Raw genomic sequence first — 17779 nt, 5'->3', positions numbered from 1 at the left:
AGTTTTACTTGATGCCAGTCTTGGCGTGTATGGAACTTTATAATGTTTATAGTGTAGTAATATGCCTAGTAGTTTGAACAAACGTGCATGGCCTGCTCTTGGCAAGCTTTGAAGGATATTAATATTTAAGTTGTGATATTAGCTAACTGATGCTGAGATAGACATGTCTGCATACTGTTTGTAGAAACTGGCAATAAAGGGTTAATTTACCCCATGTGTTTTTCAGGTACCTAAAGTGTGATGTGGTCAGTCCAGCATCCTTGTGCTGAGATTAGGACTCATCTCTCATGAGGTGCAGGTGCACTCAACACGAGGTTGCAGCATCAGGGATGACTGGACACATAATAGATCCATTATTCAGCCGAAATGACAATTTAGATTAATCCAAATATACAACTGGTCCTCAGTTATTCCTCGTTTTGTGTGCCAAGGCGAGACTTTAGTCCATCCAAGCCAGCACTCAGTCCGGAGATCAGTTCTACCGGCTGGCGCAAGATGGGATCCAGTTTCTGCCGGTCCTCCCCGGATCGATCCCTGAGCTCTTTGCTCAGGTCCTTGATTCGAGCCACCACACGGTTCCCCAGAGCACCAAAGAGCACTTTTAGATCCATGGTAAATTTATCCAGAACTTTGAAAGCCGCCGTCTTGGAAACTTTCCGGTACACCAGGGCAACTCCCGTCCCAATTAGCAGATGCCGCCCCCACCAATAAGCGAAACAGCCAAATATCTTCCACATCCTCCACAGATAGGACCGTGAGACAGACCACTCCCCATCCATGGTGTAGCCTGCTGCGTGGGTCCCGTCTGGACTGGTGGGCTCCCCCGGAGACCCATGCTTGGGTGAAAAAATGTGATCAATTGCACTAAGAGACCAGTTAATCAATTCCATGAGAGAGGAAAAACATCTGCTCTCGTCGGAGACCGGAATGGCATGCCATGCCTTCTCTGTTAGGTTTGGTATGGCGATGACGCTATTTGTAATATTTGATCTCTTCTTGAAAAACCAAATAAAATGATTAAACTGTATTTTTTTGATATTTGTGATGAAGGGCTTGCTTTCACTTATCGCTGTTATTGCTTACTGGCATGTCGCCAGGACTCTTTTCCAACATGAAGTCTGGACCATGGGCAACTATTGTCCTTGATGGACAAACAATGCAAAATTTTAATTGACAGCTGATGTGTGCAGGAATCATATATCATTATCAAAAGCAATTTAAGGTTACTGGGAAATTTAATGTAACCTATATGCAACCTATATGCAGGTTACCTATATGCACGAGAAACCTTTGTCCTTTCTATTCTTTCCTCAGTGGGGTTTTCTGCCAGATTTACTGGAGCATGTCTCAATCTTTCTTTCCTCTGCTTTCCATTGCTTGGCTCTCTGACAGGAACTATTTATTCCCTCCTCTCTGGAACTGGATTTGCCTCCCAGACAAGCAAATAACAAGCAATCACTTACACACGCAGGACTTTGCAGTTTGCTTCAGCTGCTGCATTGCTGGATTGATGACTACCACTCTGCTATTGATTTCGTGGATCAATGCAGCAATGTGGATTGAGCAGATATGCAAACCACCTGGGAGAGAGCACCTCCTACAGAATTTTAAAACCTGCCTTCCTCCTCAAACCCACGGGCCACTTCATGCGACCCATGGGATGGTCATTTGCGGCCCGCAGGATGATATGATTTGAGGAGTTTTGTATGATTTTTAAAATTTGTATTCAATAAATGCTATCTCAAGAATGTTTCCGATTGTTAAAAATGCTGACTAGTGGAAAAATAATATCTTTTTTCAGAAAATAACCCCCTTCTAAATGGCATTTTACCACGCTGTGTTGCAGCCATACGTCGTCTCCCTCCGTGCCGCTGTAGGGCACTGCGTTTTATCTCAGCGTTATAGCCAGGCGTGTGTCCACACCTCTTCCTTCACGTCTCTTCCTGTTGTCCTTGTGGTGGCTGCAGACTGACTTTGTTTGGCATGGCTGAAGCGTGAGGCCATACTGCGCCTACTATTTTTGATTTGTGCAGCTGATCGTTAACATTGCGGAGCAGCGGGCCGACCTGTTTGGGGTCTTGTTGGGATGTTATTCCATTCCCCACGTGGAATTAAGCTGCAGGTGCGTTGTCTTCGCCCTCGTGTTGCCAATGAGCTTGTGCTTGTTTGCTGGAAGGGAGCAGACGTGTGTGGCCCGTTCACCGGCCACCGCCCTCCCCTACCTGTGGCTGCTGTTTTCTATGCAGCAAAGTTCTCCGTTGCTGCTCTACGCGTCTTGCGCTTTGCTTAGTGGCGGTTGCTGCTGTCTGTTGCTTGTTTAACAGGGTTAATGAATTGCTGTTTTAGTTTTTCTGTGGCATCACCGTTTGTTTGTTTTTTATAATTTTGTTTGTGTTAATAACCACGGGTTAATGTGGACTTGCTTTTGCCTGATTATTATATTAAGTACAAAGATGATTGCACTGTTTGGTTTTGTTAAATCAGCTGTTTGAACCTGACATGTTCTCTGCCCAAGTGGAATCTATTCACACACACACTCCAAGAGTAAGGGTTCATATATATACTGTATATACTGTACCGTTAAATCCATTATAAGAAGTAAATGCCACTAAATAACATCTTCCTAAGGTGTGTCCCAAGGTTTATGTATATTATCCGTAAAATACATTAGTTTTGAACAACACATCATCAGAGGGTTAAACTAACTAAAGTAACTGTTATTAATCATGTTTGAGAAGATGGGACTTTTTTAACAAAGCTTTTTTTTTTTTTTTCTCCTGGTAATTTGAGTGTGAGACCCCTGGCCTACGTCCTCTCCTGTCCCACCCCCAGTCCATTTTGTGTGTCCTTGCAGCAGGTCCTTGAAGTGCAATACTAAACCAATTACCCCATAATGGAAGTGGGCTATAAAACCCTGACACAGCAAGTCTTAACCTACAAATATAACACAAAATAAATATCAAATATTATTCATTCTTCTTTTTGGGTAACTTCGCTACTGTAGTTCAGTTCCAAGTAGTTTGTTTCAACACAATTACTCATGAGAAATTTGCCTACAAACTGCCATTGATGAGAAGAACGGCTGTGCAATTCTTCACATTCCATTCCACCGTTTTATAATTATTTTCTTTTTACAAAACAGCATATTTTATCCATATGGTGAATATCCAATGCATCCACTTCACCGGCGAGCAGGGGCGGACTGGCCATATCCATTCTGGAAGAGCACAGAATGGCCTCTGGCCCAACGGCCGCCATGCCTGCCTCTTAAATTTCCCCCCTAAACTGGATTATAATACACACATAGCCAACAAGGCCAGGGGGCACTTCTACCCCCAGTTGCACAGCAAAGTAGGAGGAATAAGTAGAAAAACAGAGCGTATACTCTGCAGCGATCCGTTGATCCAATGGGGACATGCAGAGAGTGCGGAGGCGGTCAGAGCGGAGAGACGGAGGCATTGTGAAAGGCAGAGAGGTGGTTGTGTTGGGGCAGGCAGCCCTCGAACAAGCCGCAAAGCAGCCGGTCAGAGCAAGCAACGGAGACAGTTGCGTTGCGTCTGCCAGCAGCAGGCAGGCAGATGCAGAACGGAGCGGCGTGATAGAAGGCACGGCGAGACAAGGCTTATTTACATAACACATTTCAATAATGGTTTGGGGACCTTGATGATGCGTTGACTCCTTTCATTTCAGTCTTTAAATCTGAGTTTGTCCTGATTTTTTCGTTTTGTTTATTTATGTAACCGCTCTGTCGTTGAGTCTTTGTTAATCTTGTATTGGAATTGGATTGGATTGGAATATAAATGATTGTGAACTGATGTAACTGTATGACTTTGAGCAGTGCATGAAGGGGGCCAGGCGGTGCTCACCGGTGCATACTGCCCCGCCCCGAGCCTTGACAGTCACTGACACAGGTCTGCGGATTCATTTGTCCAAAATCGCAACCGAGACGTCATAACTTTAAACTGTTTGACTCTCCTCCTACCTGTCCTTGTCTTTTTCTCTCTGTCATTGGTCTCTCTCTCTTTTTATCAACCCAAGATAGATGGCCGCCCACTATGACCCTTTGGTTCTGTTCAAGGTTTCTGCCTGTTGAAGGGAAGTTTTTCCTTATCTCTGTCGACAAAGTGCTTGGTCTTGTGGACAGGCTGGGTTCTATCGTTCAAAGCAGGTCGTTCACCGCTACACCTGTGAAGTGATAGCTTTCTTGAGATAACTTTCTGTTATGATTTGGCGCTATATAAATAAACATTACTTGAATTGAATTGAAGTATATTTGAGGCCGACATTCAGATTCAGAATACTTTATTAATCTCAAAGGGAAATTAAGGCATATGCACACGGCAAGAACAGACGAGCCAGAAGGGAGTGGGTGTGTGTGCAGTTCTTGTGTGTGGAGTCCGATAAGAGCCACATAACCCTGTGACCTGTGCTTGGGCGATATTATGGTTACCGAAACAGATAGGTCCAGCTGCGAGGTGCACTCTCTCAGAGGGGGAAGGGGGACTGGAGAGCAGAATAATTCTAATATTCAGCCGAAACGAGATAATTTAGCTTGATCCAAATAGGCAGTTGGTCCTTAGTTATTCCTCATTTCGGGAACTAAGGCGAAACGTCCGTCCTTACAAGCCTGTGCCAAGTCCGGAGATCTTCTGATACTGGCGCAAGATGGTATCTAGTTTCTGCCATTCATCCATGGATGGATCCCTGAACTCACAGCTCAGGTCCTTGATTAATTGCACTAAGAGACCAACTAATCAATTCCAGGATTTTAGTTGACATGAGTGCAGCAGGCAAGAAAAAAAGGTCCAAGAAAGAAGTCAGCAGACAGACGAGACCAGACAGAGATTGCAGGAGCAGAGAGAAACACGTCCGTCCTCTACAAAGTCCAGAAGAAGAGTTCCCCTCCAGTCAGATGTCTTTTCTTCCTGTTCCTACATTTGTTTGTTTTTTTCTTTTCTTTTTTTTTCTTTTTCTTTTTTTTTTTGTTGTAGATTTTTTTTGTTTTTTTCATCACCATCCAGACTCATGGATGAACACACTCTGACACCCAAAGATTGTTTTCACATTCCTTAGGGAAATGGATAAGATGTCTTTTTTCATGTGTCTTGTGTGATATTAAGAAAATCCTTGATTTTAGTGAGGGCTGGAATTAAAAAAGGGGAAAGCTGAGTCTTTGTGTAGCTATGTGTACCATATGAGTACCATTCTGATTACATATGCCTTAAAACATGAGTAGATTATATATCACTGAGCAGCAACGCTACAAATTCATATACAAGCTTATTCATTGTGTCCCATAAACCTGATTATGTTCTCGGGGACCTTCATTCACATTCCCTTGTGCTGTTTACAGCTCAGAAACTCAAGTAATTACTTCCAAGTCTTAATTTCAACAAACATCTAAGTAACATCGAGCAATATATACACTTGCGTATATATTAATTTTGTTGTTAGCTTTTCCAATGGACTTATTGTGAACACTGTGAAAAAAGGGAAATTATCATGAACACACAGGCTGATGACTGAAACCAGGATAATCACCTTCCTCACGCCGTTGCTAGGCGCCAGAGGAGAAAGCTGTTCCTTATGAGCGAGCTTTGATGGTTAGGGAGGTGGATAAAGGGCCAGCGCAGAACATGCAGAACTGTCTTTGCTTTCAGGTCACTTGGAATAACATATGGCACTGGATAATGAATAAATTTTTTCTTTCCCACTTTCTCTCTCCCACCAGCGGTACTCATCCCCTCCTGAGATACACACATTCATTTGACCAAAGCTGGAATCATCACCTACAGAAACAAAGTATGAAGCTTTTTGCATCATTTTTGTAAAATGAAATGTTTTACACAATCGTTTCCTCTGAAGACATCATCGCACTCACACTCCTACTATCATCTTGTTGCTGTAAGCAAATACATGCAGACAACCACAAGCACACCGCATCAGTGCGAGGACTCCCAGGAGACTATTTACACGCTCCTTGTGACAGCATGCACTAACCTAATAATAGCCGAAACAGTCAGCAGGGCTTCGAATTACATTCGTAATAGAGATATGCAAAATTATCATTTGCATCATTCTTCAGTTTAAAGATGTGCAAAATCTAATCTAACCTCAAACTGTAGAAATTCTGTCGGTAAAAGTTACGAACAGAATCGGTGACAAAGGGCAGACCTGGCGGAGTCCAACCCTCACTGGAAACGAGTCCGACTTATTGCCGGCAATGTGGACCAAGCTCTGACACCGGTCATAAAGGGAAGGGATAAATAGAACTATTTAATTTATCTTTCCATTTTCCTTCGTGATAGCAGGTGAGGGATGGCCTCACCCGCCTCCCCTGACTGCATGTCACTGACGTCGAGGTAAAGGTGAAGATCGAAGTTGAGGAAACTAGAAATAATGAAGGAGACGACCAATCAAATACTCAATCCCTAAATATCCTGAATGACCTGTCGTCCACAGCCAAGCTTCTCAACTAAAGCGTAACGCCAGACATGTCAGCCTCTTCCTTGATGATTTTTAAGGTGTCATGAAACGATGGCATTTTGGAGAGATCACAGGACGCGACACCGGTTAATGTTTCAGCTTCCGGTTTTCTGTTATGGAAGAAAGAAAAAACCTCAACACCATGCAAACTCTGCACAGCAGCATGAACGCAGCAAACCAAAATCGTTTCGCTTTGAAAATTAAATATGAACTTTTTTCGAAATCACAAACGATATATCACTCCTTTTTGAGCAGCAATGTCATCATCACTAGCATCGTCACCAGCAACACTGCAAATAAATTCAATTAATAGTTATCAATACACAATAAACATTGGATTATACCCACTGTCATGCTAACAGTCATGTTGCTGACAGAAGGGTCCTTTACCATCAGAGAAGGTTATGGTTAAGGTTATCAGAGCATGTACAGTGTGTGTGTGTGTGTGTGTGTGGACAGATGCCACAGGGTTTTGCTTCAAGCCCTTTTGCCATGTCTCATTGTCAACCACAGTGTTAAAGAACACTTGTTTACTATGTTTTGTTAGTGTGTTCCTCCACAAAATAAGATTGTAAAAACTGATCATTTGCTTTGCTATGTTAAAAGAGTAACTACAGCTATATAATAATCAATATGCAAGTTCGGCCTTATTATTACTCAGGAGATGTGTAATTTCTGTCCGCATCATAGCCACTACGAATTTGAGTTTTCTAACAGGGTTAATTCTAAAGGGGAAGAAGATGCCAGAGGAAGGGAGGAGTGTGCGGCGCCCATTTTCAAGAAGGGGGACATACAGAGTTGTGGAAATTATAGGGGTATAAAGCTGATGAGTCATACGATGCAGTTGCAGGTATGTGCTTTTTAAGGGCCAGAATGTTTTAGAAATACTTAACTGTTTCTGATTAAAGGCAAATTCAATAATATTACATTAAAATCCAGGTGTCAGTTTGCAGTCTCCTTAGAGCACATGTGTCAAACTCAAGGCCCGGGGGCCAAATTTGGCCCTCCAAGTCATTTTTTGTGGCCCCCGAGAGCATTTGTTTTTGTAAAATGCTGCATCTGTCACACATGTTCTTAACAGCCCACATTTGTTGGTTGTTCTGCAGTTCTGCCCCTCTCAACTGTGACAAAAGAGTTTTGAACAAAGTTAATGCCATAACTTGTGTTGGATATTTTTCATTCTTTATTATTTTATATTATTTACTTGAATAAGTTTGATTATTGATCGATGGAGTAGTTTCCTTAACCTGATCAATTGAAATGATTTATGTTATAATAACAGCAATAATCTATCCATATATTTTTACAACTATACAATTGAATATGCAATGTTTGTAACTTAAGTAGTGAACTGATCAAATGGAAAAATTCAGCAACATGTCAATAACAACAGCAACACACTGCAGTCAGGAAATCAATAATCTGCTGGTGGTGACTATTGAAAGTTATTTGAACTTTTTTGTTTTTCCCAGCATGTGCTGAAATGTTGATCCCAACGACATATGGAGCTCAGGATCAGCCCTGGACAGCTCAATGGGTAGTCACCCACATATGGAGCTGTCCAGTGCTGATCCTGAAGGTGAACTTCAGCACTGGACAGCTCCATATGTAGCCGGCTACCTATGGCGCTTAGGATCAGAACTGGACAGCTCCAGTGCTGAACCGGAAGTAGAACTTCAGCACAAAAAAGGTGATATTGTCATTACTGTGGTGGCTAAAGAGTTAAATAAAAAAATAAATAGCTATTTAACAGCAAGGAGTAGTTACATTTATTTTACATTAAATGACATTACATTTAGTTACATTTTTACTGTGTTACAGTTTACATTTGGCCCTTGGAGTGCAAACATAATGCTAATGTGGCCCTTGGAGAAAATGAGTTTGACACTGCTGCCTTAGAGCACCAGATTGTTTTATTTTTTACTGGTATTCATTTTCTTTTGATTTCTATAAGCATGGATGTAGGGTCATTAAACAAAATAAAACTGAACCAAACTCTTCCTTCCCAGAGTCTTTATTCGCTGCATTTTACACAATATCAATATCAATATCAAAAAGTGAAAGTGTAAAGTTAGATATTAATAAACTAGAATACTTTGATTCTGGCTCTGGACAATGAGTATCCCGCTGTATCCTGCATAATAGATATAAAACAAATTATCACTAGTATTTATTCCAATACCAGAATTTATTGCAAATACTATTTGAATGTGGGATACACTGTCTACACAATAGCAGTCCACCAGATGTACACATACAACATATACATGATTGTATACATTTTAATGTATTATCTCTTACTGTTTATTATGCTGTACTCTCTCTGTAAAACTGGATTACATTTGTACTTCAAAATAATATTTTCCACATATCATTTTTAATTTTCCAATTTGGTCTAGAAATAAGTGTTTGATGGACACTTTTGTGTGTCCTGCTGTTTACCTTCATCACTCCAACACTTAGCAATGGCGCCACGGTGATGTTTTAGCAGAGAACAATACAAATCCCCTTTCATTACTGCACAACAATGCTGCATCTAAACCACACACAGGATGCTGCTTTCACATCTGGGCCGACTCTCAAAGGTGAGGTGAAAATGAGGCCTGATAGTCGAGGGAAAAAGCTATTATCCATCAAAGCCAAACACATTAAACCTGAGCGAGAGGATGACAGTCACGGGGATAAATCCGATGTTATATCACAAGTAGACAGGCGCAGGGAAGTGTGAAAGGAGGCATTGTTAAAATGGATGGGTGGAGGTAAGACTCGCTTGACTTTACAAACAAATTCTATTTAAGATTATGCACTCAAACACAATGCTTTCACAATTGGGCAGCAACATAATCCACACATCTGTACACACTGAAACTTCTGTTGTATTGCCACATACACACAAGCAAACATATATACACGGTATATATATAAAGGAAGAGACAGAGAACAAAAAAGCCTCAAGGGTGGTGGTGTTAGCAGCCAACATCTTTCCAAATATGAAATCTTGATCGATATTCAAATGTGTTTTTTCATGGTTTGCTCGCTTGATTCTTTGTCTCGGTCACGTTATTTGACTAATTTCACCTACACAAATGTAAAAAAAAAAAACAAAAAAAAAAACTGACTAACAAAACACACAATGTTGACATTGGTCGAAAAAGGTCAAACCAACTTTTTCTGGAATGCAGACATTGATGGTCACTGATCAGGAAGCTGTACTCAAAACGTGACTTGCTTGTGCCACAACAGGAAATTCATCAAGTGATCAGAATGAGTCGTAATAATAATTATTATCTCTTAGCCCAGCCAGCAGTGTCCAGGATGCACCGATGAATGCACCGATGGATGCAAGTGCGTTGCTTAAATATCACAGGCCGTGACGACTGGATCGGCTTTTCACTCCCACTCACTCTGTGCTGTGTGTGTCGAAGGCAGAGCCTTACATTTTGATGTGGAAAGAATGTCATTTTCCAGATGCCTTGCATCGGCAGCAATTCACTCTGCTGATGTTTGAGAATTCAGTCATTCAGCCTCGGTATTGATTCACGCTTTAGCGACCAGCCTACTGAATCATCACCAGGGGCGTCACTAGGTTTTAAGGACAGGGGGGGCTTAGCCCCCAGGAGATGCACAGGATGTGAGCAAATGTAGCGTACGAGCACAAAACCTCAAACGGCTAACAAGGACTGATAAATTATACATTATTATTATTTCAGTCTGTTTTTCAATACAGTACAACAACAAACAGTTTTAGACAGTAACAGGATGTTTACAGCATTAACAAGAAACAAAATGGCTAAAATTACAAGCTACTTGGTGGATGGAAGCATCAAAGAACGCGTCTGTTTCTAAGAGTCGATCTCCCTGTTGTGATTCTGAAGCTCGTCTTTTTCAATGACTGCAAGACTGTGAAGTCTTTTCTGGCTCGTTTGATGCAGCCAGGAATGCAACCGACGCAGTGAAACCGACGCAGTACTCTAAAGGACCTTTCACATGAGCAGCTGCTTACGGGCACCGTTAGGGCAACTTGGGTAGAACCTTCAGAGAGGGAAACATGTCTGAATCAAGGAGGTTGTGCACAGACAATATATCTTTGGGAGAACATCCAGCCTCTGTTTTCTGGCCACCAGAACCTCCTCTGTTTTCAGGTCACCAGAACCTCCTCTGTTTTCAGGCTGGAGTGTTTTTAGAGTTCATTCAATAGTGATCCACTCAAGAAGTTCTCACATTTAGGACACATTTAAATCTTAACTCAAGCTCGCCAGCCCTCCTACCCGCACAAGGGAAAAGTAACTCTTTTTTCACTGTGTCTGAGTTCTATTCAGTGCGTGAACCTGCAGGTTCCTCCAGGTTCTGCAGGTGCCTCCATGTTCTGCAGGTTCCTCCAGGTTCTGCAGGTTCCTCCATGTTCTGCAGGTCTCTGCACCTGATTTAGGGAGGCTGTGGGTGTGGCTCAGGGCTGTGGTTCTCCCATACAGCTCCATATGCATCTGTGCGTTTGCCCTTAAGTGTGTCACACACTAACTAAATGTTACTACCAGCAGTGATAAACTTACTTTCTTTAAAAACTTTCTTATATCCATTCTTCATCCATCCGTTCACGTTCTTCTCGTAAAGCTTCAAACACGCTGCAGGGACCGACGTCCTACAATTAGCGCGGTCACGTGGAAAACGTGGACTGGAGTTTCAGTGATGTGGGCATTCTCTATAAGAACAGGTGGAACGGGTTCTCTACCTTACGCCATGAAGTGAGGGGAAACTGATTCATGATCAGATTTAAGTAAATAATGACAGGTTACATGTTTTTAAACATATATTCTGGTGGCTTTAATAGAATATGTCCGCATTTTTTGGTCACTGAACAAAACAAAACAAAACAAAAAACAATTTTTTTATAAAACAACCCAAAATTATTTAGGGGGGCTTAAGAATATTTTAGGGGGGCTGAAGCCCCCCTAAAATAGGCCTAACGACGCCACTGATCATCACATCAAGATAATCCCAAATACTTACCTGGATATCATCAAGAGGGACACAATTCTTTGCAATCGTCTGCCAGGATTCATTGAGAATGCCAGATTGTGTCATCAGAGATGACTTTATTGAAATATGATGGAAGTACTGTCTGCTCCACTTCCATGGTGCTTAAAAAAGGATTTGGAGACTATTTGTGATGCTACCACAAAAGTGCAAAATAGTCATGAAGATTAACTAAAGCAAATGTAGTGCGTGTGTGTGTGTGTGTGTGTGTGTGTGTGTGCGCGCGCGCTGTGGATCATGCATGCTCAATGAGAATAACAAAAGATTTCATTTTGCTCCATTTTCACTTCATTTCAAGTAGAATTACTGAAGGTTGAGAGAAACTGAGGGCATCTTTACACGACCAAAGTCTGTGTTTCCTTGACTCCGCCTCCGTAACAGCATTTTGCTCGGTTGTATTTAATACAGCGACAATTAAAGTAGCACATCAGTAAAAAAAAATAGGGAAAAAAAGAAAAAAGAAAAAGCCCTGGAAGGCCTTTTGCTTGTTTCTTTGGCATGACAAAAAATTCAAGCGCAGAAAAAAAAAAAGCTTCTTTATCTGCCCCCCCATCATCTGTTTTGGCACAATCTGACTCAAATGGTTTATAATCCTCACATATTTGGGTGGGATTATGAGCCCGAAACAGATTATAGTTGAAGTGTAAGCAATAATTCTCATAGGCTGCATCCAGATTCGCTAATCTCTCCACAAGTATTCAAGAAAATCCACTTGATAGGAAAAAAGAAAACCTTCACCATGATATTTTTAATTCTCTAAAAATGAACAATGGATTACATACATTCACACGTGATGCTCCAATATTTGGACCCCATTGTCGTGATCCTAAAGAAATGATTTACAACCGTAAATGATTGTTGCACTAACATTCTACATTCCCTGTGTTATTGGCACCTTGTGGCTCTTTCTAGTGTGTCAGGGCTATGCTTGATTTTGTAACAGGTTTGATTGATTGATTGTTTCCTTTTTTCTGTTTCAACATAGACAATGCGAGTAAAGATAGCGCCACAGGAATCAGCCAGTGTAACTAATAATCTGTCAGGTGAATGTCTTTCCTGCTTCAGGAAGCTTGGGGTGCCCGTTTAATCTGACCACACGCTGCCACGCCACCACTTACCTTGATCAAGATCATACTCCTCCATGGTGCTGACAAAGTGAGGTCTGGAGTAGAAATTATGTGGCCCCGGTTGCTGGAGGCCCCCCAGGCTGAAGAGACTTCGCTCATTTGTAGCACAGCAGGAGAAGGCCCTCCGACTTGGGATGCAGGGATAACGTGTCCAGCTTTTCATCTCCAGGTCAAACGCTTCCAGGGCTGTCACCGGCATCTTTCCCTGCCGACCGCCTGGAGGAAGCAAGTACACTTTCAAACTTAGGGTCGTACTGTTCTTTTTTCTTTACGTCCACCGTGTTGATTATTAAAATGAACTGCAATATTGTAATAACCTAATTTGATTTAGTTATTACAGTGACGCCCATCTGGGAGTACCTCAGAGTATAGACAAAGGGGGAGAGAAAGTGACACAAGACTGCTGCACATGTGGCTATATTTTAGTGGCTTTGAAGAAAAGACAGGAGGCGGAGCTAGAAGTGGAGGAGATGAAGATGCTGAGGTTCTCCTTGGGAGTGACCAGGATGGATAGGATAAGAAATGAGACAATAAGAGGGACAGTGAAGGTTAGATGTTTTGTAGATAAGGTCAGAGGGGACTTCAATGGTTTGGACATGTCCAGAGGAGAAACGGGGACTATATCGGTAGAAGGATGCTGAGGATGGAACTGCCAGGGAACAGGGCTAGAGGACGACCCAGGAGAAGATACATGGACGTAGTGAGGGAGGACATGAGAGTGGATGGTGTTGGGGAGGACGATGCAAAGGACAGGGTGAAGTGGAGAAGATTGATTTGCTGCGGCGTCCCCTGACGGGACAAGCTGAAAGTACAGTAGTAGTAAGGAGATGGAGAAATAACAAGAGAAGAACATGAATCAGATAATAAGATCAAGGCAAATGGAGGTAAATAAAGAGCAATTGTGCAAAAACAACAAAGAGAAGGGAGGAGATTGTGTAGGTGGGAGAGAAGAAAGTGGAGGGGGTTATCTGTCCAGTGCTGATCCTGAAGGCGAACTTCAGCACTGGACAGCTCCATAGGAAGCAGCTACATATGGAGCTGTCCAGTGCTGATCCTGAAAGTGAAGTCTTTTCCGCAGCATTCACTCGGGGAATGTTCTTTATCTTTCCCACTTCGGTTGTTTTTTTTGGTTTGCTCGCGTCCATGACAAGACAAGGTGGTGGTTTTTTGGTTTTGCTTTGATTTTGTATCGATTATCTTTATTCCTGCGTGATGATTGCATTTGAGTGGAACTTTTCCACATTATTCGATCTGTTAATTTATTCCCATCACAAACTTTGGTTCATACTTGTGATTTTTCTCATTTACAGTATGGCTTTATCTTTTTAAAAAAAGTGATATTGTCATTACTGTGGTGGCTAAAGAGTTAAATAAAAAAATTAATAGGTATTTAACCCCAAGGAGTAGTTACATTTATTTTACATTAAATTACATTACATTTAGTTACATTTTTACTGTGTTGTTGTTTACATTTGGCCTTTGGAGGGCAAACATAATGCTAATGTGGCCCTTGGAGAAAATGAGTTTGATTATAGCGCATAGATGTGTAGATTATAGTGTACATGATACTCTATTATATTATCCTTTTTTATCAGTGTTCAAACTTGAGTGTCTCAATCATCTCTGTGTTGGTTCTCAGTAAAAAAAAAAACAGTCAACTGGACTTGATCAAGTTTGATTGAAGACGTTTCACCTCTCATCCAAGAGGCTTCTTCAGTTCTGAATGAGGAGTCCAGAGATACAGAAACATAGGACACCCCCCATCCTCAGGTGAGCTATTGTGTTGGGCTCAGTCTGTCTGGGCTCAGGCTCTGAGCTGAGGAATTCCTCAGGATCGAGGAATGGTGTTCATCAGTCAGACATCTCCTGTGAGATTTGTGGTCATCTTCATCATGGAGAATAGTTGCTCACATGGACAAGTGATGCAGAACATGGAGAGCATCTGAGTTTCTTGGGTTCAGAGCTGCGGAAATTCTGCATACTTTGACTTCAATGTGTCACTACATTGGAGTTCTATCAGCTCCGTCTGGAGGTAGATTGGTGCATTTTCAACGTGAAATGCAAACGGATTACTGAGCAGTTTAAACCCACATTTCTCGACATCAAAGTCAGCAAATTGGCGGGTAAACTCGGTGGCGAGTACGCTGAGTTTTTAACCAAACTGTGCACTTGGGAATATGGTGGTAGAGATGTGCACTTTCATGGTTTGGCAGCAGGGAAAATGACCCAGGTTTCCTGGCAGCATCTGATTCTCCCTCAGGCACATTTTAGTTTTAAAAGCCCTCACTGCAGCGTGCATGTTTGTGATGATACGCCCCTGAAGTTGCAGGATCAGCGAATCCAGATGACTCATGATGTCACACCGAAACCTTTGCTCCCAGAGCTCTGCTGTGTCTTCCCCGCTGTTTTCCAGAAACGGACATATTTCCTCAGGCAGCTGGAAACATCAATTCAATGCTTTTCCTTGGCTTAGCCTTACACCTCTTTGTGAAATGGCATATGAATCCTGCTCCTAAGCTTCTAGCCTTGCACATCACAAAACACATCAACCTTTCTCCTCATCAAGTCCACCAGCTCTCGAGCCTTTCCCGTCATTGTCCCAACATTCAAGTAGGGTCTACTCTTAATCCTAAACTCTTTCCTTCCCTCCTCTCTCGCCGTTGATGCACACTTCTTCCTCATCTTCTTCATCTCTGTCTTCGACCCACAGTAATCCAATTTACTGGGGGTCGTTATTAGCCCGGCCCTTGACCGATCCGGTATGGTTTTCTTATTTATGGTGATTTGCATTTTGTATTTTGGCAAAGTTTTTGCGCCGGATGCCATTCCTGACGCAAGCCTCTGCATTTATCCAGGCTTGGGACCAGCACAAGGGAGACATTGGCTGTGTTATGTGATAGTTTTGCTGAATTTCTACTGAGCAAAAAAAACATATACATAGAAATCATATGATGAGATCTAGTCTCCTACCCATCAAGTAGATTTTGTTTCCTCTTGTGAAAGGTATGGCTCCATACCGCGGCGTTGGCATGGAGGTCAGCAGCTGCCACTGGTCCTTCTCTGCCTCATAGAGCCTCACCAGGGCCTGCGGTATGGTGTCGACTCCCATTCCACCCATGGCATATACCTTTCCTTCTGCAAAGACACACAAGAAACACAATCAATATAAAAGTACGGATATAAATGTCCTTACATGGTGGAACAATGTCAACACAGTAAAGTGAAATCTCAAGCTTGATGTCAGTTCAATAGGTAGAGGAAGGAAAACTATTGATAATGTCTCTACAAAGGCACAGTGATGCAGCCCAGTGTCCTTTTGTCCAACCAATTGTGCTCCAGATGTCATGTCCCTGTCTGCCTCCCCCATCTATACAATATGCAATATTAATGCCCCGCTCTGAAAAAACTTTAGATGACCTCAAATTACTTATTCATGAGGACACATACAAACATCCCGAAATGCTGCAGTGGCATTAAAATGCAGAGAGAAGTGACACGAAGGGACAGGAAAAATGCTGCTGCTGCAGAAACACTCGAGGAAGATGGAGGAGGCAAAATAGTGTTATCGATGAACAGTCATTCAGCACAAATCTGTGTCAGGAAGAGTGACAGAGCAAGAGGGAGAGGAAGTGAGAGGGAAGGAGGGAGGGGTTCTTAGTCACAGACAGATGACAGGTCCATAGAGCTGTGATTTAGACTGGGACAAATAAAGCAGCAATAATGTGTCAGTCTCGATGCAGCTCAACACGGGCGTGACTACCACACAGGCGAGCTGTTAAGACTGAAATAATCCAATTCTATCAATTCTACGTGCACAAAATAAATGATGCGTCAAGGACACTCTCAGATGGGCCACAATGCACAAGGAGTGGCAGGGGAAGGCAGCGACAGAGAGGAAACACACAAATAGATCTCAGTATGATCCCAAAAAAAATAAAGACCGCACACAAAAACCAAAATGCTCACTATTTTCACCAAGGCTTGAGAAATCCTACTTATGTCTGCTTAGCTTGAGCCCCCTTGGAAATCTGTAACTTTTTGTAAAAATCAGCACAAATTACAATATTATACAAATTATATATTATATATGCTGCATCGCTATCAGTTCAGTTCAGTTCAGTTCAGAGCTTTATGGTCCCTCAGGGGGAAATTTGGTTTGCAGCAGAGGTCAACAACAAAAGTAACACAATCACAACATACAGGACGACATGGAACATTAATCACAACAGTAAAAACAACCTTAAAAAAAAGATATATCTGTCCCATCTCTCGGATGGTGGCCCCAATAAATAAAGTGCTGCTTAGCAGTGCAGACAAGTGAGCATTAGTGCAGATTAAGAACATTTATTGCACTTGGGACAAATTAAAATTTAAACCTTTAGTGACAGCCTTTAGTGCGTGTGTGTGTGTGTGTGTGTGTGTGTGTGGGCGGGTTGGTGGCCGTATCTGTTAGTTTCCTTAATAAAACAGTAGATTTCACGGTAACAGCTGTTTTCTGAGTGACTCTCTCTCCAACGAGTGCCGTATTCCATCCGTACAGACGATGAGAGCTGCTGGAAATGTTTCCCAGTTAAGCATCCTAGCATGTGTTCATGGCAAAAGGTTTAAGGGAATGAATACATATTGCTACTTTGCAGTTTAATCATTTAGCATTTAGCATATTGAATCAGCCATTGGCTAAACAGCTACATCATCCCATTGAGCTGAGCTCCAAACAGGCAGACAGGGGACTGACAGAAAAGCATCAACTCTGCACAGATGATTTTATATCATATTTTACACACATTTTACTGGTGCATTCCTTATTTACAAGTTGCGTGTTGTGGAGCCCTGACAGTCCTCTGTTGGCCAGACACCACTGTGTGCAGGGATTCTGACAGTCACGGGATCCCTGAACCGCCACCTGTATAAAAGACGTACACCAGATTCAGAGTCCTGGGTGGGGGGTGGGGGGGCATGACACAGCCGGGGCAGTGGCAAACAGCAGATGCGCTCTCTGTCCCCAGTGGCTGCAAGCAGCCTGCCCTCTCTGGCTGCAGGTCTCTGGCTGAGAGCGATGGAAGTTCCGAGGCTGCCCGCCTTCTTTATTTACCTGTATAGCTGTTCTCTCTGTGTGTGTGTGTGTGTGTGTG

The 17779-nt window shown here is 42.4% G+C and overlaps 1 protein-coding gene across 1 annotated transcript in view; it reads right to left on the bottom strand.

Annotated features, from left to right (window-relative positions):
• Nucleotides 1-17779, bottom strand: part of klhdc8b (kelch domain containing 8B) — a 50059-nt gene that overhangs the window by 9630 nt on the left and 22650 nt on the right. The window contains exons 2-3 of the mRNA XM_068758528.1: nucleotides 15618-15782; nucleotides 12639-12863 (exon numbers count right to left, since the gene is read on the bottom strand). Coding sequence (XP_068614629.1) covers nucleotides 12639-12863; nucleotides 15618-15782 — 390 coding nt within the window. The remainder of the gene's footprint in view (nucleotides 1-12638; nucleotides 12864-15617; nucleotides 15783-17779) is intronic.

This window comes from Brachionichthys hirsutus, unplaced genomic scaffold (assembly GCF_040956055.1).
Source record: "Brachionichthys hirsutus isolate HB-005 unplaced genomic scaffold, CSIRO-AGI_Bhir_v1 contig_296, whole genome shotgun sequence".
Taxonomy (NCBI): domain Eukaryota; kingdom Metazoa; phylum Chordata; class Actinopteri; order Lophiiformes; family Brachionichthyidae; genus Brachionichthys; species Brachionichthys hirsutus.
The sequence above is the reverse complement of the archived record's forward strand: the minus strand, read 5'-3'. Positions and strand labels throughout refer to the sequence as shown.